Source organism: Epinephelus lanceolatus, chromosome 15, assembly GCF_041903045.1.
Source record: "Epinephelus lanceolatus isolate andai-2023 chromosome 15, ASM4190304v1, whole genome shotgun sequence".
NCBI classification, from domain to species: Eukaryota; Metazoa; Chordata; class Actinopteri; order Perciformes; family Serranidae; genus Epinephelus; species Epinephelus lanceolatus.
In genome coordinates this window covers 19986294-20009629 of record NC_135748.1, presented here as the reverse complement: position 1 = coordinate 20009629, position 23336 = coordinate 19986294, and the positions used below count along the sequence as shown (strand labels likewise).

At 42.3% G+C, this 23336-nt stretch overlaps 1 protein-coding gene across 1 annotated transcript in view; it reads left to right on the top strand.

Annotated features, from left to right (window-relative positions):
* Positions 1-201: 201 nt before the first annotated feature.
* Positions 202-23336, top strand: part of LOC117267185 (latent-transforming growth factor beta-binding protein 2-like) — a 101747-nt gene continuing 78612 nt past the window's right edge. Inside the window, exons 1-3 of the mRNA XM_078175028.1 lie at positions 202-1093; positions 3802-3875; positions 16557-16818. Of these exons, the coding sequence (XP_078031154.1) occupies positions 639-1093; positions 3802-3875; positions 16557-16818 (791 nt within the window). The 5' untranslated portion in view covers positions 202-638. The remainder of the gene's footprint in view (positions 1094-3801; positions 3876-16556; positions 16819-23336) is intronic.

The following is a 23336-nucleotide window of genomic DNA, read 5'->3' as shown; positions in this document are numbered from 1 at the left end:
GCAGCTGCATTCATGTTAATTCCAATAGTCTTGTTCAAAGGGATCACAGAGAAAGACGCACAGTAACATGATGTAACTTGGCAGGGAAAGTGCGTGTGGGCACATGGACCGAGCGGTGCCGTGAGTGAAGCAACAATACAGCCGACAAGGGGGAGTTTCTTCTTGCAAAGCGCATGCAATCCCTACAAAAATTCCCGGTGACTTCAGATCCAAGGAGGTGGTGATATTCATGGGAGCACGATTCAAACTCTCTCACTTGGAGTACAGCTTCAGCAGCCCTGGAGCCAGCGCGCTGCTCTCTTTGCGCCTCTTTTTCTTGTTTAACATAAACTGAAACAGATGGAATAATGTTTGCTTGAAATAACAGTTTTTCATCGCTGGAAGGAGAGAAGCTTAAAGTTTTCTCACTTTTGGACTGTAGTTAGGTGCTGATTTGACAACCTGAAGACGTTTTGCGCAAAGTCTTACCTGGGCATTATGAAGAGGTATCCAGGCTTCTTTCATTCATGGGAGAGGATGCCGACTTGCTGAACTCGTGCAACGCAATCGCGGACTTTTATTTCATTTGCTCGTTTTTTAGTGGCTCTCCATAAAACTAACGCGGTCTCCACTTTTACGCGGTACTTTCAAAACTTTGCATGCCCAAAATGGACCGTGCAGGATTTGCTGTTTTGATGGTTTTGACTGTTGCACTTGTGCGTATTGGTGACAGTCACAAGGACACAACAGGTGGGAGGAAAGAGGGTGCAGCAGTAGTCCAGCAGCAGTCCCGGGTGAGGAGTCAAGGTCACTCGCCAAGGGGACCAGAGGACGGTGCATCCTCCAGACCATCCGATGACACTTTCCCTGGGAACAGCCAGTTTAGGACTCTAGTCCGCCTGCCCAGGGGCGCGCCATCCCAAGGGGATGGCAGGCACATATCCAAAGCAGGACCGGCTCATGCTGCAGGCGCCTCCCGGGAAGACGTCTCTGCGCCGCGGGATGGTGCGCTGCGCACCGCCAGACTCCCGGCCAGCCAGCAGCAGCAGCACAGAACCAGAGTGAACCGCAGGCAGAGCAAGCCCAGCTCTGCCAGTACAAGGAGACTTGTTGGGTAAGAATGGCAGCCAAGGGCTCTACAGTCTACTGTAAAAATGTTTTGCTTTGCTTTATCAAGCTGTTCAAGCCATTCAGATTCACTGTTAGAGCAGAACTTTCCAAGGAATTTGTGTGACCTATTTTACTGTACATGAGTCCATGTGGTTTACAGTAAAGTGGCGGTGGCCCACTTAAGCAGAATCTCTCTTCCTGTAAGGCAAACCAAGTAATGATGTAACATAACTACCCACAGAAAATGGTAATAAAGTGTTGCCCAATTTCAGTTAAAACCTGTGTGGATATAAAGCATGAAACTGTCATTCAGTAGGTGAAAGAGCTGTGTGTGAATTACTGTAATATATGTAGCCTACTTTGTCATCAGGGTCATGGCAGGACATGGATTAATAGCTGAGGCTAAACACTGTGCTGATTACTGGGTTGATAGTGAAGCTTATAATGAACAGCAAATGTATATGAATGGGTGAGTTGTGTTTGAACTGTTCTGAGTCTAATGCAACACTGCATTATCACCATTTCCTCCCATTACTTCACATTACAGTATATTTAAATCGTAGTAGGAGAGTGACTGCAGACTACTTCAATGTGTGTGCCCCAGTTTTGTGCTCTCGCCTGTGGCCATGTATTGTAGTGGTTCAGCCGGAGCCTTGGCTGGTGAACATTTGCAAATTTGCTTAGTGATCAGAAACACCTGTTTCTCCGATGGCCCTCTCTCAACACTGCAAATCCCTATTTTTTTTGTCTCTGTTAGACTCCAAACAGGACGATGGGTTGTTTCCATATTAGAGCCCTTTTCTTCTTGTTAAATGAACCCTCGTGCATCCAGTCCTGTTTGTTCCATAGGGACAAAGCATGATACACACTGGAGGGGAGAGTGTTTACATAATAATCAGAGGGGGATTTGGATGGCTCACCTTGGGTCGCAGACACCGAAATATAAATGAAATATCTCTTTTGTGTGTCATAAAAGGGACTCATGCCTTTAGGAAATGGATTATTTATATGGCCAATTTATGGAGAGCACTTTACAAGCAATAGGAGGGTTCAGCCAGTTGGTTCGCCATCTGTAGACATACATATAAGTGCACTCACCTGCCTTCAGCCTAAATCATGATAACACCCAAGAGAAATGATGGACACTGGACAGTTTTGTCTGGTGCTTGTATCTGCATTTACTGACTGCCCACAGAATAAATGTGCGCACCATCAGTATGCCCTGAGCCATTCCACCTTAAAAACAACATTTCTCATCGTATCTGTCAGCCAGACAGTTGCACTCATGCATGGTTGAATTGAGGTGCTGTCTATTTAAAGCAGTGCATTAAGAAAATAGCTGTAGTATTTGATCCAACATGCTTTATTGCCTTGCGTGACATTGCCAAAAACACATATTACAGTGCTGAATGAATGGAGTTCTTTGACTTTAATGAAGCATAAAGGTGGTGTGACATAACTCTGCAGGAACATTACCTTGTAGGAGTCTGCATGGCAGCTTTTACACTTTGATTCATTAGCTCAAGATGAATCATCCGCCGCTTGTTAGAGAAAGTGTTTTCATGACACATTTCCTCTTGGAATTCCCACTTAACTTACTCATTTACTGTACCCAGAGGCACTGGCAGTGCTGGGTTCACTTAACTGTAGTATTTACATTCATGTTGACTCAGTATGACTCCCCTTCTGTTTTCAGTGCACCTGTCAGACGTTTGACTGGTCCACATAGCTCAGTGGTGAAATAATACTCCGCAGAGTCATGTTCAGGTTTTAAATAAAAATATAACTAGGTGTGAACATGGTGTTATCTATGTTTTAACCTGGGGCAGGATCCTAATTATGTTGTATAAAGTTCTCTTATTACATACATATATCCCTTGATGGAATTTGAATGTGATGACTGATGTCTTTGGTCACGGGCCTGGCCTGATGTGTTTGATTTATGACAAAGCTAAGCCTGCCAGAGGGCCCAAACAACTGCATGTTATCCCTGTGACGCCTCAGTAACACTCGCAGAATCTAATGAGTGCAATCCGACTGAGGTCAATGAGTCAATTCCCGTTATCTTTTCGAATCACCATGAGTCAGACATCCACTTACTGTAATATCTTGTGAAAAGATGATGGGGCACAGATCCATGCCAGCGCGTTGACTGTTGCCCTGAAGTTGCTCTTGCGGTCTGGTGCCTTTTCATCTATCTCACTGCAAAAATTGGCCCGCGCTGCAAGTGCGGATTAAAGAGTGCAAAGAATCCAGTTATAGCTGTTTAAAACTTGTCATCTCTCATTTGCTCAGTGATTTATAGAAGATGCAGGGTGCTTTTCATGTCCCGTGTGTCTCGCATAATCCCTTCAAGGCTCAGATAACTCTGTATTTGTTTTCACTCTGGACTCTCGCATAACAGAAAGAGGGACTTGTGGCTCCACATTCAGATAGAGTTTCGTGACTTGCCCTGAAATTTTTATCAAATGAAATGCAATTATAGCATAATCTCTAAAGTGTTCGTATCAATGGGCCAGCCACATCAGAATGATCTGTGAGTATAACAGCCTTTGCAATCGGATCAGTTTGTCATGCAAAGGTTTGAGGCCTTCCACACTCGCTGTTATTGCTTTATGGATTATGAAAAGGCCCTCTATATTAAGGAAAGCTTGAAACAGTACTGTCAGTGTCTTATCTCACTGTGGTTTTTGAATGTCTGCCTTTCTTCAGGCCTAATGTCTGTGGAGGTCAGCAATGTTGCTCAGGCTGGGCTTTGGCACCGGGAACCAATCGCTGCATAAAACGTAAGTAAAATCTAAATGTATGCATTCTGCCTGAATACTCTTTTATTCAGCTAGAAGGAAAACTGTATTCTTTGCAAACTGAGGTCATCTTATGTGAAGTCTTGAAGTGGCACACAAGCACACTGACATGCATTACGTATATTAGAGCTGGTAAACTTCACAGACAGAGAGGCTTTACAATCTCAAGCAGGCAGACTGAAAAATAACACAGTAAATGGCAACTAATGACTGTCCTGTCAAGTGGAATTGCCCAATGAAAGTTTTCCTAGGGTGTTATTGCCCCCATGCCTTTTCTCTTCATCTAAGATCCTCATGTAGAAATTACCAGCACTTAGCACTTGGCTCTCTTTTTGACACAAGCCCTTAATTATGGGTGGAACTGCTTCTTCTTTTATTTGACCACAGCAGTATTGGATATCCTAACTGCCAGATAATTAAAAGTGGAACAGAAGACACCGGCTGGGAATGAATAGTCGGCCACTTCTTTTAACGCAAAATTGTTACAACATTGATATGGTTGTCTCTAATTTGTACGCAGACTGTATAGAAAATCTGCTGGTATGACAGAGTCTTATCATTGACATATTCTCAATAAGGGGCCCAATTTGAAACAGAAATGGCTGCAGCTTACACTAGATGTACTCTTTGCATGTCATGTTTCAATTTCACGTTTACGACCACCATTGTTTGCTGCAGACTGAAATAACAGGTTGGAATTGGAGCTTTTGAGTGAGAGTTATCTTTAAATTTTACGAGTGAAGTAAAACCCACACAGCAGCGGGCTGGCATCTATCTGTCTATGCTTCTTTTTGACCTGTTTACTGTTGTCTCTGTTCCTCTCTGCTAATTATCCCCCTCTCACACACACATGCACACACAGTTAACACACATTTCAGCCAGTTGATTACACAACAAGCTGATTGGCCCCAGCAGCCTCCTAATTAGATCTCCTTTCCTCTTGCCCAGTGCAAAGCCTCCAAGTCCCAGCTAAAGGCACACTGACCAAGGTGTAAATTACATCTAACATGGAGCTGCAGTTACCCAAATTAAAAGGGTAAATACTTTTAATCTGCCAGAAAGTAACAGGTCCAGTCTAACGCACATGTGTTAAACAAGGCAGTGTATCTGAGCAGGCCAGGGGTCCGTCCAACCATCTGGACCCTCTTACAGCTTGGCCCTCACCCAGGTCTGACTGGAGGCTATGCTATCATCAGCTGAGTGAAGCCCCACGGCCGGCAAAGTGCCAACACAAAGGCCCCAGACTGGAGCTGGGACTGGAAGCCCCCACATAGAAGACCTCCGTGGAGGAAAACAGGCTCAGGCTATCTTTATTCCGTCGCCGCCTGAGACCCAGGCGGCTTTATTAGGAGATGGCAGCACAAGAAAACATGTTCACAGCGGGGGAAAAGAAAAGGAGCAAACCTGTCGACTGCGAGCATAAGTAGAAACATATCGCGGCTGAGCTGCGTCTAGGAAATTCTCGCTGAAGGGATTTGAAGTAATGTCTAATATTAAAAATGTCAGCTGCAGGCTTCACCCGTGAGGCTGGATTGGGTGTCTACAGTTATGGCTTCTTAACAATACCTCCTTGTTAAATTGGGTTGAGCTCAGAGCAAATATATGACAGGAATTGGATCACTAATTGTCCAGGGAGTGCGCCTACATGTCTTTAGAAATGTGTTTATAAAATGGTCTAGGTCTGAGTCTCTGTGGGTCTGGTTGGAGATTGTTGTCTGGCTCGCTGAGGCCTCCATCCTGCCCATGTCCTGGCAGGTTTGGAGCTGACTGTCTCTGTTTTCGTCTTCAGGATGGATGGTTAGCAGACTTGTTTGTGTGTTAAAGTAAATTCCATGTGCTGAAAATAGCCAGCGATGTGCCATAGAAAGCTTTGATCCATTAAGAAAAATAGAACAGTGCATTTCCTCTGCTGTGGTTTATTTCTCTTCTGGGTAACTTAACTGCTGTAAATAAAGATACAACTTGATTGTTTTTTATAACTGAGGTTTAACCCAACCAGTATTGATTTTATTAATGGTGGCTGAGAACCAAAGGTGTGTGTTGTGTTTGGCTGGTAAAGCGAGGCCAGGTGTAAGCTTGGCTGTTTACTTGCAAGTGGGATTGAAGCTCCTGTCGAGATGAATGGAGAATCTTGTTTTTGGGTCAGCACTTAAACTTATTCCCCTCTGTGCTGTGATTCACATCTGCTAATCAAAAAGTATTGTAGCTGAGATGAAGAACAGAGGGAGGCCATGTTGTAGCCTCTCCCAGTTGCGGCCCACCAGTAATCTTGTCTTAGTTATAATACAAGACTGTCAGCTGCATTACTTTAGCTGTTAACACTGTCCTGACACGAAAACTGATGAAATGTTTGTGCTGAATGCTGTGGATAATCATTTAAATGTCTAAACTGTCTTCAACTCTCATGAAAATCTTCCAATGGTTTTCATGGAATATTTTACTACTTTAAAAGGCTTCAACAAGACATCAACAACATCATTCATAAAGTACGCCAGTAGTGGTAAGCCGTGGGAATCTTGCACACCTGACAGTAATCTCCAAAAAGACAAAACAGCAAGTTGTGTCAGTAAAATTTGTATTGTATATCAGTTTGTATTGTGAAATAGTTACAGAAATCTGTTTACAAAATAGTAAGCTCCTTAGCTCTGGAATTAGGATTAAAAATTTGAATTGCTGGCATGTTTTAGGGTAAATACAGCAACCCTCAATTAAATGTCTTGTACATAAGTGTAGAATTACTGTTTTGAAGTTTTGGTTTACAACATTTCTTGGAAAAAAAACAATTAAAGTAAGACCTTTTAAGAGCAGTGTTACTGGAGAATAGATTTGAATTTTATCTGTTCTCCTTTGTATCTGCTTTCAGAGGCTTCGCTCTTATCTTTGCACCTCTGAATGTGGTTTTCACTCAAACTGAGCTGTAAATGGATTCTTGGATTGGCTACCAGGAGGTACACAGGCTGTCTGAGCTAAAGGAGCTCTTTGGCAAGTCAGAGCTGTTGTGTAGATACCTACTAGTTTTACAGCAGTCTTCAGGCATGCAGCAGCTCTGTGAGGCTGTACTTACTGTAGACACTGCGGCGCTTTGAGCTAAATGTCAATGTCTGCATGCTAATCACCTTACAGTGACAATGGTAACATGCTGATGTGTGGCAGATCGAATGTTTACCATGTTCCCCATCTTAGTTTAGAGCGTGCCAAACCATCGTTTCGACAGCTTATAATTCCGAAGCCTCAGTACTCGAAAAATGTCCCATTGGACCAAAAGGCCATTTGTCCGCCAGCCTGGTATCCTAAACAGAAGCACATGGCTAATTATTATGCCGAATGACCCACCATACTCTGCCTCCAGTTGGCATACCCTGATATTCTTACCCTACCCTAACCAAACTCACTCCTCATGCCCAATTTTAACCAACCCAACCAACAAAGATGACGAGTATTAGCCAGTCGAGGCAGAGTAGGGTGGGAGATGCCTTTACCATAGTCGGAAGGTCAAAGGGCGTCATCTGCATAATAATTAGCCACGTGCTTCAGGAGGCCCTTCGGAGCAATGCGAGTTTGTTTTCGGGATACTTGGCTGTTGGACAAATAGGCTTTCTGTCCAATTTGGTCCAGAATTATGAGCTGTTGGAGCAATGTGCAGTCTCCGTTTAGGTGGTTAGCATGCTAACATTTGCTAATCAGCATTAAAGTACAGCTGAGACTGCAGGAGTGACATTTGGTCATAAAAACACTATTGGACAAATTTAAATTCATCCTGAGGACATGAAGGTTTGTATCAAACATCACGGAAATCCATCCAATAGTTATGTCATCGAAAACCGCAGGCTGCTAGCATGGCTAAAAAAGAATGCTATGTGTTGGCGTAGCTCATTCTGGCAGGGTCACTATGCATCAGAGTTATGTTGTGTTGCTCTGGCTTCTCCAGTTGACGTGGCTGTTTTAGTAATCAGATTAATGGCACGGTCTACCACACACAGAGTGAATGCACGGGACAATGTAGAATACTTCAGACGGGGGACTTCAGACTCCCCGCAGCACAGACAGGAACTGGGTTTACATTCAACCTGAACTCATAGTGCTCCCCAAAGTGCTTTTAGATTCTGCGGTGGAATTCATTTCACCACACTATACATCACAATGTTTTGGCGAAAGCACGCGATATACACATGGCAACTCGCTGCGAGTATAGCCAACAGTGAGAGCACGACCCTCTAGAAGAAGCACACAGATGGCCTTTGATTTAAACCCCTCGCTGTCTTAGAGAGTGCAGATGAAAGGTGCATCATTCACGTGGAGGAATAAAGTTGTTTTCAGTCTCTTAAGCAGTTGGTGATTGACAGAGTGAAACGCGGTAGAGAGGAGTTTCTTTTTGATTGCTCTCCAGCTTTCTTTGGCCTGCTGTGCCGCTCAGGGCCCCATCCCAACCCTAAAATAACTCCTCATGCAGAAAGTCTCTCTCTCTTGCTTACCTCTGCCATCACAAGGTAAGCTATTCCTCTTTTTCCAAACAAAAACTTTAGCATATTTGCCTGATTCCATGTCACCAGTAAAATTTGAGTAGGATCGAGTTGTGTAAATCATTTTAAGGTATTGACATAGCTGTCACCATGACATTTTCATGGATATCAAAATTATCATGAAGCATAAAATCCACCTTTGTGTGTTATTTGTTGAATCATCAATCATAGATCTAAACCCATTCTTGTGTGTGAAGTGTGAAATGTGAAATGCATTTAGAGCCCTTTTTTTGTTACAACATGTGCAAAGCAGCTGGCAACTTATCAAGGACATACACGTGTGAACGTTTTCTAACCTCCAAAACAGTACCCAAAAAATGTAGGTTCACCATCTTCACCTAATAGATACAAGCCGTCTCAGTTTGCTTTGTGTAAACCTGACCTGACACACGACAGAAGATCCCCATATATTGGATCAGATCTTACAGTAAGATTTGTCCTCTGCATTGAAACAAAAACTCATGCTAAACTTTAGGAAGGTGACTCAAAGGCACTTGTGCGTGCATTGCATTGTGAAAGTTGCTCTTTTTAAACCAGTCACATGTTTGTGTTTTTAATGGTAGTGTAGAGATTTATTGTGCGTAACAAATGAATGAATGAACAGTGCTATTTAGGTTTTATAGCATGTACACTTCATGGGATAGTATCTGACATGCAGCTAGAGGTAATGAGCCAGAGTCAGGCACATGATGCAGTGTGTACCACGACCCACTGAGTCACCAGGACACCCATGGCACTGTTTAACGCATTAGATTTTCAGCAGAGTTACTGTAGATATGATGAGTCAATATCCTGTGGAAAGGGTGCAGTTTTTAAATGTACAACATTTTCATCTATAACAGTTTATATGATGAATTTTATGATGAACAAGAGTAATATCTCACTAATTAAATCATACATTTTCCCCCTATTCGGCAGCATTGAGGCATTCAAATTACAAAACCATTATTTCCCCAAAGGTTGCAAAAAAAAAGAGACCTAATAGCAATGAGAACCAACCCTGCTGAGCAGCGTCCTCTGTTTTACAAGAACAGGAGGAGGTTTTTAAAATGCTGGTGTTTCTGGTGACTTCACTAAGCCGGGGTCGAAATTACTGCCGCACAGACAGCCGCAGAGCCCTCCTCAGCTTTATATGTCGTGAGTGGATTTGTGGGGGTTGCACAGTTCACAGTTCAGGGATATAACACTCCCTTGGCAGCCCTGCAGAGAGTTATGGCCCATTAGACAGATCCTGTAATCAATACACACCCCATCGGCCCAAAACCCATCATTAACATAGAGGCTGGACAGCTCTCAGTTTCCCTTCCCAAACGAGGAGTGCTGCTTTCTTCACTCCAGCTGGTGTGTCTGTTTGTAGGTTGCAATTGGGTCCTGTTTTGGCCTCCTGCGCCACATGTTTTTCTAATTGCTACCATAGACGAAAGTGTGGTGGAAATGATGTACTACTCAGTGTCTGGACCTAGGCTCCTTCCTGTAGAACTTCTTTTTGTTTATTTATATGTCTTTGTTCATGAGCTGTTATGATACGGATATAATGAAGACAGAAATAGAACACAGTTGGCCACGTAAGGCTGAAAATTGTTCTTCAATAACACATGCTTGTTTCTCATTTTTTATGCTGTCTTAATGCAAAAAGGTAGATGTACTTGCAGAAGTGTGGACACGAGTCACGACTTGGACTCGTGTTGGACTCAAGACACAAATTTCATGACTTTGAATTGACTTGACAAAATCAGTAGACTTGCAACTTGATTTGGACTTAAACACAAATGGTTCGTGACTTCACTTGGATGTGAGCCTTTTGACTTAAAAATACTTGATAGTTTAAAACGTATGTTTCTTAAAAAGTGTGCCACAAATTAATTAATTAATCTCCTCTCATTTCCTGTATCAACTAACATTATTCATTCCCAGCAAGTCGACTCTTAATTTCCCAGATAGACTTTATTCGAAACCAGTCTGACAACATCTGGTCAAGTTGCAGGAGAGAACCATGAAGAACTAACATTACATTACTGAGCATCAGTTGGAAAGAATGATAACAAAGCGAATTCATTTGCTTACAAAAAACAGGCAGCGGTCAACAAAAAAATCAATTGCAGTGTGCACAATATACGGGTTGAAAATTACAGATGGGGATGCAAAAACTTCCAACAAGCTTGTTTTAACAAATAAGTACAAATTTTTAAAAGCATTCATGATTATTAATCTGATGTTAAGATCTCATTACATTTGATGAAGAGCACATTATGACTTGTTTCGCACTCAAAACTCAAAATGTAGGACTTGGGACTGAACTACAAAGACTTGAGACCCATTTGCGAAACAGTGACTTGGCCCCACCTCTGTGTACTCGTGCAGATCTCTTAGCAGTAAGTTTAAAAAGCAAGACTAAGCTTGATTGACACTTACAAAGCAACATTACCAAGCAGCACCCCTCTCCTTCAGTCACACACACGCTCACTGAGGCCACAGTGTTGTTAGGGCAGCCCATAGCCAACCATATATCATGGCACCCTCCTGCTTAAAGACCATATGGAAGTTGTTGGGATGTGATCCCTCAGGAGGATGGGGTTTGTGGCTTTTTGGTGAACACCACGTCTCACAGAGTCAGCTTTTGCGGGCGCACGCCCCCAGATCCAGATATCCTCCACAGAGCGCCCCAGCATGTGGCTCATTAGAAGCTGAATGTGGGGAGGCACGATATAGCGTGGCTAAAAGTAATGTACACAGTGTCATGGGTCAGCTGTAGGTTAACAAAATCCCCCCACAGAGCTGAGGTGGGTTAGGAGAATAAAAGCTCCAACTACTGTATTGGAACCGAAAAGCCCACACTGATTGAAAAATGTGCATCTATGACAGAGGCACCTTAATTTGGTGAAATATTACTCTTGTTAGATTTACCACAAAGAAAAAATAAAGGATCAGTCAAACAGTGTCAGGCTTGCTCCCTTCTGGTTCTGATTAGAACAATAGAGAAGTTTGATTCTCAGCTTTAGAGTTACAGCAACAGCAGTTTGGTTGTACACAGCAAAGCTAGCGTTTGGCAAGCCTGAAATGATAGAACTCGCACTGGCAACCATGTGGAAATCACATGTTGTAAAGAGATTAACACTCACTTGAAATGATTAGCATTGAGAGGCAATTGTATTAACTGCTCAATAGACCAATTCTTACTTCTTCAGTGGGTAGAGCGAGTCTGGATGAAAGGTGAATTTTTAAGCTTGTCTCTCCCTGCTGCCTCCCACAATCTTAAACACTTGACCTATTTCATGAGATCTGTCAGGTTCTGTGGTGACTCCCCAAAAGCGTCTCCAGCTGTCAACGCAGGAGGTTTACCAGACTACATATTCAATCACAAGAGTTTTACAGTTGTCTACGTTCAATTTTGTACAAAGTTGTAGATATTATTAAGATTATTTCCACTCCAATCTGTAATGATTTGTTCATAAAAGTCCAAACTGGCCTGAGCAGCACCGGTAGCTGTGTTGGCTGAAGTGCCAATAGCATTACAACAGGAGGGAAACACAATGTGTCAGGGCAACAGACTTAAGTGTATAAGGTGCAAACTGATGCATTCAGCTCACCAAAAATATGAGGACGTTTGAGGTAAGTTGTTGCCACCATCATTTCTAAAGTGATTTTGTCTTTCATTCTTATTTCCCAACTTCCTGTCTCTCAGTTACAGCGTTGAAAGGGCCTTTAGTCAAGCCTTTTGTCATGTTTTACTACATTCTAATCTCCGGAGCAGCTCCCAGACTCTAAATCTCATAATGGCGCATAATGCGCTCAGCCTGTAGAGAGTCCTTCCCAAGATTATTGCGATTATGCTTTCATTATCAATATTATTTTCAGAAATGTCAAGTTACCTCTGGTAGCGCTGTTGACCTGCGAAAAGTGAGGAGATTTCTCTACATGTTTGAGTTATGTCAGATATTGGTTTCAAATTGCCCCTTGCTGAATGAAAGGACTGTAAAGATTTGATGGGTTGTGTTACTGTGAGTCGGGGAGAGGGGAAGGTGAATCTCTGGTGGATTGTAATGGACTGGAAACGAGCTCTAAGTTGGAAATGAGAGTCCAGACGAGGGGGGAAGAGAATGGCAAATTTCCCCGGTTATACACGTGCACATGCGAACCTAAGCTCATAACAGGTAACTGTAACCCACTAGAGAAATTATAACCAATACTTACCTCAATATGGGCCCCAGGGTAACTTTAACATACTACATACCGAAATACTCTTCAATCGCCTCAAGTCAAACCAAGAACTGACAAAAGACATAACTTAGTTTTACAGTTTATATTGTTAAAGAAGTGATCATTTAACCTCTAACTGAATGCTGTTTGTAGAAGGACGGCAAACCAAATGTTGGCATTGTGCATTTTTGCGAAGTACAAATATGTAACATTTGTACGTGATTATGTAGGGGATATGTCAAAACTTTACGTTTTAACAACGCTGTGGTTAACGTGTATGGTAAGGAAAAGATCATTTTTTTGGCTTAAAGGTCCAGTGTATTGAAATTAAGGGGATACATTGGCAAAGATAAAATATGATATAATGAGTATGTTTTCTTTAATTTATAATCATGCGAAAATAAGAATTGTTGTGTCTTAGTTATCTTAAGCTTTACTTATTAAACACACCGGTTCTTCTACTTCACGTCACGTCACGTCACGTCACGTCACGTCACGTCACGTCGGGACTGTGGGTTGGTTAGCTTGAGGTATTTCTTGACCTCAACAATGAGCCTCACCTCATCTTTTCTTTGACACACATGAGACTCAGCAACAGAGTTGTCTTTGCATCCACAGTAAGGAGAGGAGTCTAGCTGCCATAGGAGCAGAGAAAAAGAGCTGCTACGGGAGGCTGGCATGTACAAGCAGAGAGCGAGTGGGGGAAAAATGCATTTCATTTTGGGGGTGGTGGTGCTGGAAATAGGACAGTGGCGTGCAGGAGTGGCGACACGTGTGTAGCCGCCGTCAGTATGGGGTTGTACATTGAAGATAATGGGGGATTATTTTTTGACATGTGCCGTTCACTGCTGCTGTGTTTTGACCTTTAGAATTTATGTCTATACAGGGAGCGGTTCCTCATCCACTCCACAATGTTGCACTGCCATGTTTCTACAGCAGCCCCAAACAGACAAACCAAACACTGCCTCTAGATAGGGCCATTTGTGTTTTCACATCTTGTTTCGGCCACCGTAGCCCCACACTTATTTTTGAACATGAAATTACTTTATTCATTGTTTTTACTTGTTTAAGTCACTAGGTCTGGTTGGTTTGAGAGGAAGAAGGTAAAAACCTCTTGATTAATGAAGTTTCAGCTGGTTGTAGACTGCAATCTACACCGCTAGATGACTCCTAAACCTTACACACTGTTAATTTAAAATACATGGTTTTGGTGCCACAATTGCTGCTGAAAACACAGGGATGTCTTGTTAAAACAACAGGTGTTGTTGTTTGATATAACATATCAATAACATTTGATATATACACTGATATAATAGGTATTCGAAGTACAAGTTTAATGTATTCACAGTTTGTGGAAATGTACAATGCCAGCATTTTCCTCTGATGACTGGGCTGAGGATAGATACTTAGATTATTGATGGTAGTCAGACATTTCTTAAGAGCCCCTTAAACTCTCCCAGTGTAGCTTAAGTTTGACAGAACTGGAAGGAGAAAAGATACACAGACCTCAATCTGACTTAAATGTGACGCTGAGGATATTTTAGCTAAGCCCAAAGAAAGAGCTGTTTCCATATTAATAATGTGTTTTATTACTGATTGGACTGGATCAGCATGTTTGTTTGGACGGTTCAAAGCTGCCAACTGCAGTCTAATAGCCTCCTCTTTTCAGATGACTGGATTTGGACACAATCTCCCAAAACTTGGCCAGTATGTCTTACTCATAATTAAGGCTGAAGTGGCAATGCCAGGAATGTTTGCCATTTCTCCTCTTTTATTTCCGATGAATTCCCATTTTATTATTACGCTCGCAAAGTAATAATTGCTGCACATATTTCTGAAATGGATGGAATGTGAGGCAATTAGTTTTAATGATGTGCAAGACAAATCTGCATGACAGCAATTACTGCGACAATGTGTTTAACAGCCCAGAGGCAGGGCCCAGGGACAACACAGACAGGCAGTGGCAGGGTATGCCCCGGCCACGCAACAGGCTTCATGTGGGGCACATGTCAGGCCCAGTGTCACTGACCTGTCCACTTCATCGTGAGCACGGGGCGACATGTTTGTCTGGTGTCAGTACTGTGCCTCACAGCTGAAAACGGGTCACACGCCACGCAATTGAACACATATGCCATCGTAAGCCAGCCGTGAACCTCCATTTATTGGGTTATTTTTCTACCCCGCACTGTTTCTCGTTTCAATTCAGATGGTTTATTTGAAGAATGCAGTTTCACACATTACCAAGCTCCCCCCTCTGCAGCATAATGTCACTGGAATCTGTGGCCTTTTTGATCCGCCGCTTCATCCCCAAACTTGAGGTTAAACAGACTCCGGACAAGGAGGTGGCACCCAGCCAGCCTGTACTTTAGTTAGATGATGGATTTAACTCCTTGCCAAACAGAGCTCAGGCGATTCCTGTTTTATCCCATGATGGAAAATTCAGATCACATACCAAGTTATACAAATCCACAACCACATCTCTCTAAATGTGTATGCTTCATCAAAAAAATGGGTTACGTTTTCTTCAGAGTAGTTAAAACGAAACGCTTGAGTGAATAGTTGGTCTAAATAAAATTTGCTTCACCATAAAGCAGAAGAGAGTGGTGATTGTCTATTATTCAATCCTCAATTTGTTAGTCTTTCTCACTGTACCACAGGCTGGACGATGCGTAATGCAGTGGTCTTGTAATTAGCATGCATCATGATCCGAGAAAACTTAAATACAGAGCATGATTTGGCTTATTATGTTGGAATGTGTCTATGGAAATGGAAGTCTGACGCTACAGTTGTTACACACCGCTGTCATGTTTCCTTCTATTACTTCAGTTTTGAGCTCATGTCATCAGGAACAGCGATTTCAGGGTCCAGTGTGCTTTCACTCAAAGGAAAGTGGCCCCAGAGTCTGAGCAGCAAGGCAATAACAGGAAGCGTGCAGCAGGTAGAGCGCTGTTCGCACCCAGTGGGGCCCTTCTCGACTGCCAGCACTCCTCGCTGCCAAGAGCTGTGGCAGCGTTCCTGCCTGCGATCTGTCAGTGTCCACAGCATCTGTGTCAATAGCATTCCACAGCCCTGTTGACAGAGCGCCGCTGTTTGCTTTAGCCACCACAGACCGGTGGCCTGATTTACTGTTTGAGGACAATGTCATAAATCCTCAAGTGCCGTCTACGACATACATTTGTGTCACAAGATCGAGAGCTTGTTTACTTTGAATTGCGTGCCGCGGGTCTTTCAGTATCTGGAGTGGGATGCGAGGATGTGGGGGTGGGCTGGGAGAGTGACACAGATTATTTTTCCATGACCATGAAATGATCTCGGCACTGTGTATCTGCAGACTATTGATAAATATTATGCACACATTCATCTTTCTAGTACAGTAAGCCCCTTTAGATTTAGTTTGTTTTTCAAATAAAAGACACAGGCCATTTCTTTGATGAAGTGTTAGCTATTTACGGTTGGCCTTCGGTAACCAGTTTTTCCCATTTTTTTATGACCTCTTACTTTTATTACCTTTTTAAGCTTCCTGTGTTACAGTGAAAGCAAAAGCCAGATTGTAGATCAGTGACGAAAGGTATTTTTGGGAAATCACTTTGTATAGAAACGCTGGGGGCCACGGAACTGAGCCCTGAACCTGGAGTATAGGCTTTACCTCAACAAGAAATTGGATAAGGATTTAATGTAAGTGATCATATACATTTAGACTAAACAGAGCAGTTAAAGACTCAAGAGAAATTGAACATGACAGCCCCTCCAGGCTCTCTGCTGAATGAGAAGGACAGAGAGGGCTGAGAAGTGAAACTAATGGCCCCTTGATTGAATCAATTTAAAGTGAGCCCCGGTGTTGAGATCAGGGAAAGCCATTTCTGCTACTGCTCCCTCGTACAAGGAGGGGCACATGCTCTAACATGACCTGCGGAGAACTTGATCTCCATCTGTGCTCTCTCTTCAGCTGACTGCCAGCCCCCCTGCCAGAACCGTGGCTCCTGCAGCCGGCCACAGACCTGCGTGTGTCGCTCAGGCTTCCAGGGGCCCCGCTGTGAGGAGGTGGCTCCAGAGCAGGTGTACATCCGAGATGGAGGTGCCCTGAGGCGCGTTCAACCCGGGACCAACCCTTTCCAGAGAGACCAACCGCGGAGAAGGCCATCAGAGAGGCAGGCCATTGACACCGCCAAGGTCCAGACCCCACGACCTGCGACCACAAGACAGCCTGTGTAAGTGATGCAGCTGTGCTTTCTTACCTCTTCTTCTTATTATAGCCAGGATGAGCCTCAGAGCTTTGCCAAATAGGGATAGGTCGAAAAATAAACATTTTACATACATTTTACGAGAAGTCTTCCAACTATGGCCCAGTCACACCAATGGTGATGACATACTAGGTAACACTTGTAGGGCTAGTTGGTGAACAACTGTAGCTGACAAGCTGACAGCAATCACATCAACAAGCCAAGAACATACCAGTGGTGGTCAGACACAACTGCCATTATATTCACTGTGGCATTTTTTCCTCATGATTGTACATTTTCTCATTTAATAAATCCATATTAACTTCAGCCTAGTCTACACCCACATATGTATTTTTGAAAACAGGGTTTTTCCTCTGTATTAAAAAAAAATCCCTTCCACAGAAACACTTTTTAATTTTCTCTGTCAAAATGAAACTGCAAAAACAAAATTATAGACACATGTACGCAGTTAGTCAGCTTTTACTCACGGAGCACTTGTCTGCCGGTCTTTTCTCACAAGGCTGCTTAGTTAGACCCCACGAAGCCAAGCAGGTATGCAGGGGGGGATGTTACTTACCTTCTGAAAAAACCTTAACTGTACATTTATGTGTGAGCATATAAGCTGTTAACAATGTCAGAACCAGCATTATTTCGGCCACATCCACCTCTGCATGAAATGTTATTTGTGACACTTCACAAAGGAGACGTCACAAGCCAAAAAAACTTTTCCCTGTCTATATCTCAACACTGAAAAATGAGTTTCTGAAAATCTTCACCCTGAAAGGAGTTTGACAAAAGGTTTGTTTTCAGTGACCGAAAAAAATACCTGAAAAATTACCCATGTACCTCTGGACCAGGCCCTAGCTTGTTACGCTAGTCAGTAAGCACAGTTGTTAGCTTGGCAACTGACTGGACAAAATGTTCACACAGTTTATTCAAAAGATGTATTTGTACCATCAGCTCCTGTTTCATCTGGCTACAAGACGTATTTTAATGCAAGATGAAGAGGGGGTTTATGACTCTCCATTCCACTGGGTCTTTTCTCAAATGTCAGTACTATCAAGATGGTTTGCTATTAGTCGAGAACACAAACTGTCAAAGTTACAAACACTGGAGTTTCTAACATGAGCAGAGTTTATAGCTCCTGATCTACTGTCACTCCCGCTGACAGAGCAACCAGAGATTTTGGTCTGCTGCCACAGCACAGTGATCTACTGCTGCACCTTCATTTCAGCATATATAATAAAACCTGTCTTTTTTTTAATGTAGTGAATGTAGTATTCTGTGGCCTTTCACTGAGAGATATTTGTTTTAACTGCTATTACTGTCACACAGGAAAGCTCACAGAAAACAAATGGATACACAGCGCTATTAGAAATTATTTAAACGCTCTTGAACAAACAGTAGTTCATTTCGCTCCCGTTAGACGCTGGTTGTGTTTATCGTTGCAATAAATCAAACCAGATGAACGGGTTCATATGTTAAATCTTTAATACACTCTAAGTTAAACAAATACTAACGCAAGTAAGCATTTGCTGCCATTTGCTGCCATGCTTGAAAAGGTATTAAGGTAAATCTGTGAAATGTAGGAAAATATAACATGATTTACCAGACAGGAGTATTAACCCATGCTATTTGCTATGAAAATAGAGCTGGGAGATTATATTTTCTTTAGGCTCTCACTTTGTTCTTTGATTTATTGGAATAACTGTGACTATAATGTATCCAACTAATAATTGCTCAGACGAAGGCCTCTTTAAGTGCATTCAGCAAACTCTCCAAAGACTGCTAATCAGACAGGCCTAATAGTTTCTTGGCTTGAACCTCTGACTGTTTAAATTCCAATCTTGTTGGAAGTAACTTTTTGGTTTGATTAATCGCTTTACCATGGCTACAACCATATTTTTGATCAAGGACATTGAAAGGGAGTAATTGTTTCCGGGAAGAATTTTGACGGATCATTATTGCTTACAGGTTCAGACTTATCTTGTCAAATTATAGTCCATTTTGGATTTAGGCCCAGTGCTTTCCTAATCCCAACACAGCCATAATTTGTTTGGGCACTGAGGTCATCATTCACTTGTTAGCCAGTTTGTCATCTGGGTAATTTCTCTCCACCAAACCACTTAAAAATACTCAATTACATGTGACATTTATGGTGCTCCTCGTGATAATTGTGAGGGTCTTGTGCCATTTTGTGCATTTTCTGGTGTTATGGAATTATGCTGGCTGAGTCATCCACGTGTTTGTGGTAGCTCAGTGAAACTCTACTAAATGTTTTGGCAGATGGTTCATAAAAGAGTTTTTGTACATCCTCCTTCCCAAAACGATTATCTCTGAGTCGTAGTAAATCTTCTAATCAATACAAGACCTTTGAGGACTGCACAGTTGCTATGCATATGTTGTCTTTGTTCTTGACTCACAGGACATTTTTGCGTCCTGAGTCACAGATCTGGGATAAATGGAAAGAGACAAGACTGCAGGTTCAGTGTTGTAAGAAGCAGACAGTGTTCCTGAGTCACAAATGCCTCTACTATGACTGTGTCCATCTTTCATGTTTCTCCTGAAGCTGACTAAGAGGTGCTGTAAAGTTCAAGATGAGCCATTTCCCTCTGGTTGACTGCAAAATTTCCAAGCACGCAGCTCAGACTAATCTAATTATTTGTTCTTGTAACCAACAGATTTTTCTGAAATTTGCAGGACAGAATAAAAGTTTCTGCCAAAATAGTAAAATGTCTTCCTTTAAACATTAGTCATAGAATTATTTGAGTACTCGACTCTCTCATTGGCACTTCCAGGAGGCTGTTTAAGCGCTTGTGTAATTCACATTTAAAGCTCGCCCCTCGTGCACTGCCGCGAATGTTCAGCATTCTCTCAGCCCAGAATGATCTTGTAGGGGTGGAACAGTGTTTCCCCCTGGAGAAGTGGTGGAAGCAAGTCTTGGTTTCATATATCAGGCTGAGGTTCCACTGTTTCCAAAGCCAGGAAAGCACGAGCAATGTGAGGTCATAGAGAGTGGAGTTCAGATAGAGAGACAACACCAGTGCCAAAGCTCAATTAAAGAGTAAGAAGAGGGGCGGGGAGGAGAGACAGATAGATCATGTTGGTCTTGCCCCCAGTAATATGAAGGAGCAAAGGCCACCCCATACACACTGCACCCAGCCAGTGTCCTTTCATTTTTCCCTACTAGAGAAGGTGTGAGGTACTATATATGTCTTTCTTGGAGCAAACTTGGCTTGTTATGTCAGCAGCACCCTGTTACTGACCCTGCCTGTCAAGTGGCGCCAAGAACAAGAAATAGTGTGGAGAAGGAATGAGACAGACAAGAAGGGAGGGAATGAAAACAATGATAATAAGAGAAAACATCAATTAGAGACAGAGAAAGTAATCTGTTAAGCTGAGCAAAGTGGATATATTCTGAAATCAGTTGACCTCCCGCTGATCAATCCTTCTACTTGGCGTTACTTTTCATTGTCCAGTCAGCTCTAGTTCACAGCTATTAAACCCCGCTGTGTGCACGTCAGCAGGCAGCAGACAGGGAAAGCTTAGTGTCTGTGGTCGATTTTAAGAGGTTTGTCAACAGTTAAGATGATGCTTAACTCAATTTTCAGCAGGCCTGCACCTCAATCTTGTGCGGCCAGACACAGGCTTTTTGCATTGAGCAATCAGAGGGGATTTTGTGGTTTGGTTACTCTGTTGGAGTGTAAGTGTTTTACTAAGCTATTCACTCAATAACCAAATAAGGAGGATTTCAACATGTTGTCTCTATGGCTACCAGCAAAAGGCCTGCTGTGTTAACATTTCAAAGAAATGGGTCTCTTCTCTTTGGCATGGCTTTGTCTGTATGGTGATAAACATTCTCATGCATCATATCATTATAGACTCATCTGGGGCCATATTCACAAAGTTTCCTAGAGCTAAGAGTCGCTCCTTGTGACGAAATTCTAAGAAAATACTTAGAACTGTGTCATTTTCTTAGAATTTCCCCTTAAGGTTAAGACTAGGTCCTTGAAAAGATCAGTTATTCACAAAGCATCTCAGATTTTAAGATAGATCCCATGGTGAAAAACAGGAGTAAAGAGGAGGACTTTTAATAAGCTTAAGAGTTCTTTACACAGAGGAGAAAAAGGTGGAAACACCTACATACAGAATGACAGTGAGTAAATGACATGCTGCAGATGAGATTGTGCAGGGAGAATGTTTGTGGATGATCGCATTAGGGATTTGCACACATTTCCCACCCAACAAAATAACACTATATTGCCAGAAATAAAATGATCACAACACTAAGATATTTGAAAAACTGGAAAAATGCAACACTGCAGCAGTGATGACTTTTGTCTGTCTTAACCCTCCATCAGCAGAGGGATCACACGAACAATGGCAACACTTTCAGTCTCATATTGTGATGCAGTTCATTTCATTTCCACTGGGTGTCCACACCTTGCAGGCTCACAAAGGGGTGTATCTGTGACAGCCAATCACATCTGTAAAAATGCATCATACCTAGCAACAGGGTCAGCCACACCTTCTCACTAAAATAAAAGTTTCTGTCCCTTCCTTGCTCAGAGTTGCTCTGAGAACTTTCCTAAATCACTCCTAAGCTAAGACTCCTTACTTTAAGTTTTTAGGCGAAGTTAGGAGCTCTCTAGTATTCTCAGAATGTTTTGAATATGGCCCCTGGTCTTATAGTAGCCATATTTTTTGCACTTACCCAACGGCATACTTGAAGAATCCAGATTGTTTTTAGGATTTAAAGGGCCTTACTGAAAATGTGGAGACAGCTCCTCTAAAATGGACAATGCCATCAAACATTAAGATGCTCTGAAGGTAGCCTGCTGGGCCTAACAGCTAGTGCCAGGTACACAATACACAAGATCAAGTTGGTTTTGGGCAGGAACGGTAATGTTCTTACACCTATTTTCCTTATTAAACAGAGAAATACAACCATAGACATTCTGAATACAAGCTTCTCTCTGTCACCAAACTTAGACTACCTTAACTGCCTTGTCAACTAAACCCTTAATTTACCAAATTAGATGTGAAAATATGCTGTTTTACCCCACGGACTGTCTTTGCTGTCGCTGGCCACTTGTTTACAGTCCTGTCACATTATCACCACCACTGGCAGTTGCCAGCTTTGCTGTCTTTTCCACTTGTAGATACTGATCTCTGGTGGCACATGATGTGCTCTACATACAATATATCTTCAATACAGCATCTCCATATGAGGTTAATAGAAAGACAAGCATCTGTATTTTTGATGGTATTGAAAATAATACTGTCAGAATTTCTAAATACCCTGTTATATCATAGTACTGTAATACCAGCCAAGCCTTGTTTTAAAGATCATCTTGCCAGATTTTCCTGAGGTATGTTGGAAGTGTTTTTTACATTCCCTGATCTGCTTGGAGGACAACATTTATGACCCAATCTGTCTCAGATGGTTTTATGCGATATTAAATGGGATTCAACTCAAAATTTATTTGCCTCCAGCTTGTGCTGTAACATTTACAGTCCATGTTCACGCCTGTTTGTCTCCATGACTCATGAATATTTGCAGTTCTGGTTGTTTGGAAGGGAATCTGTTAGTGTGTGGTTTGCTGTTTTGGACAAATTGTTGGTCTCCGCACACTATAACAACAAAACTACTGGATTTATCATTACATGTTGTTATGTGTGTGGTCTCTCAAATTTTAAAAATCTGTTAAGATTTGAAAAGATCTCTTTAATTGTGGGCCAGCCTTAAGGTAGCAACATCCTTTTGTGAAGTGGTTCCCAACCTTTGGGCTTGTGGCCCCTTTTCACAGGTTGTATTTGTCTAGTTGAGACTAGTTAAACCAAAGGATTATTTTTTTCTTGTTTTATGTGAATATATTTAAGGTGAAATCATTTAGTAATTTTACAAGAAAAAGTCAAGATAAGAGAAAAGTGTCAATCCACTGTCTTAAAAGCTTAATCTGATGGAGCAAAAACATGTTTTTTCCTCCTCCTCCTATCCTCTTAATCAGCTGGTGACCCCTTCGACTTTGTGTTGTGACCCCTTGTGGGAGTCCTGACCTCCGCACTGCTTTGGTGTCGAATGTTATTTGCAGTTTTCTAAAAACAAACCTTTGCGTTCACACAGAACGCAAAGCCATTTTAATGGTTACAAATCGGTCCACCACACACAGATGTAATTTCTGACTGTCAAAATCTGATGACAGATGCCATGTCGTAAGTCCTGTGTGGGCACAGCTGCCTTCTGAAATGTTATTTTAAAGAATAAACTGTTTCCTGAATAGTCCTGCTGAATGAATCCAGCACATAAATGACTGACAGCCTAGAATAAAAGTCTTGTTGGGATGGACAAAACATATGAGGAGCCTTCTGCTCACTGGGATTCATGGGAATACGACTCCATACCTCTTCTTGTATTCCAGTCTCCAGCCCTCCACCTCTCTTCTGACCATTTCAACCCCAAACGTCCCAGCAACCTGTTCTGTAGGATTAAAACCATAAAATTT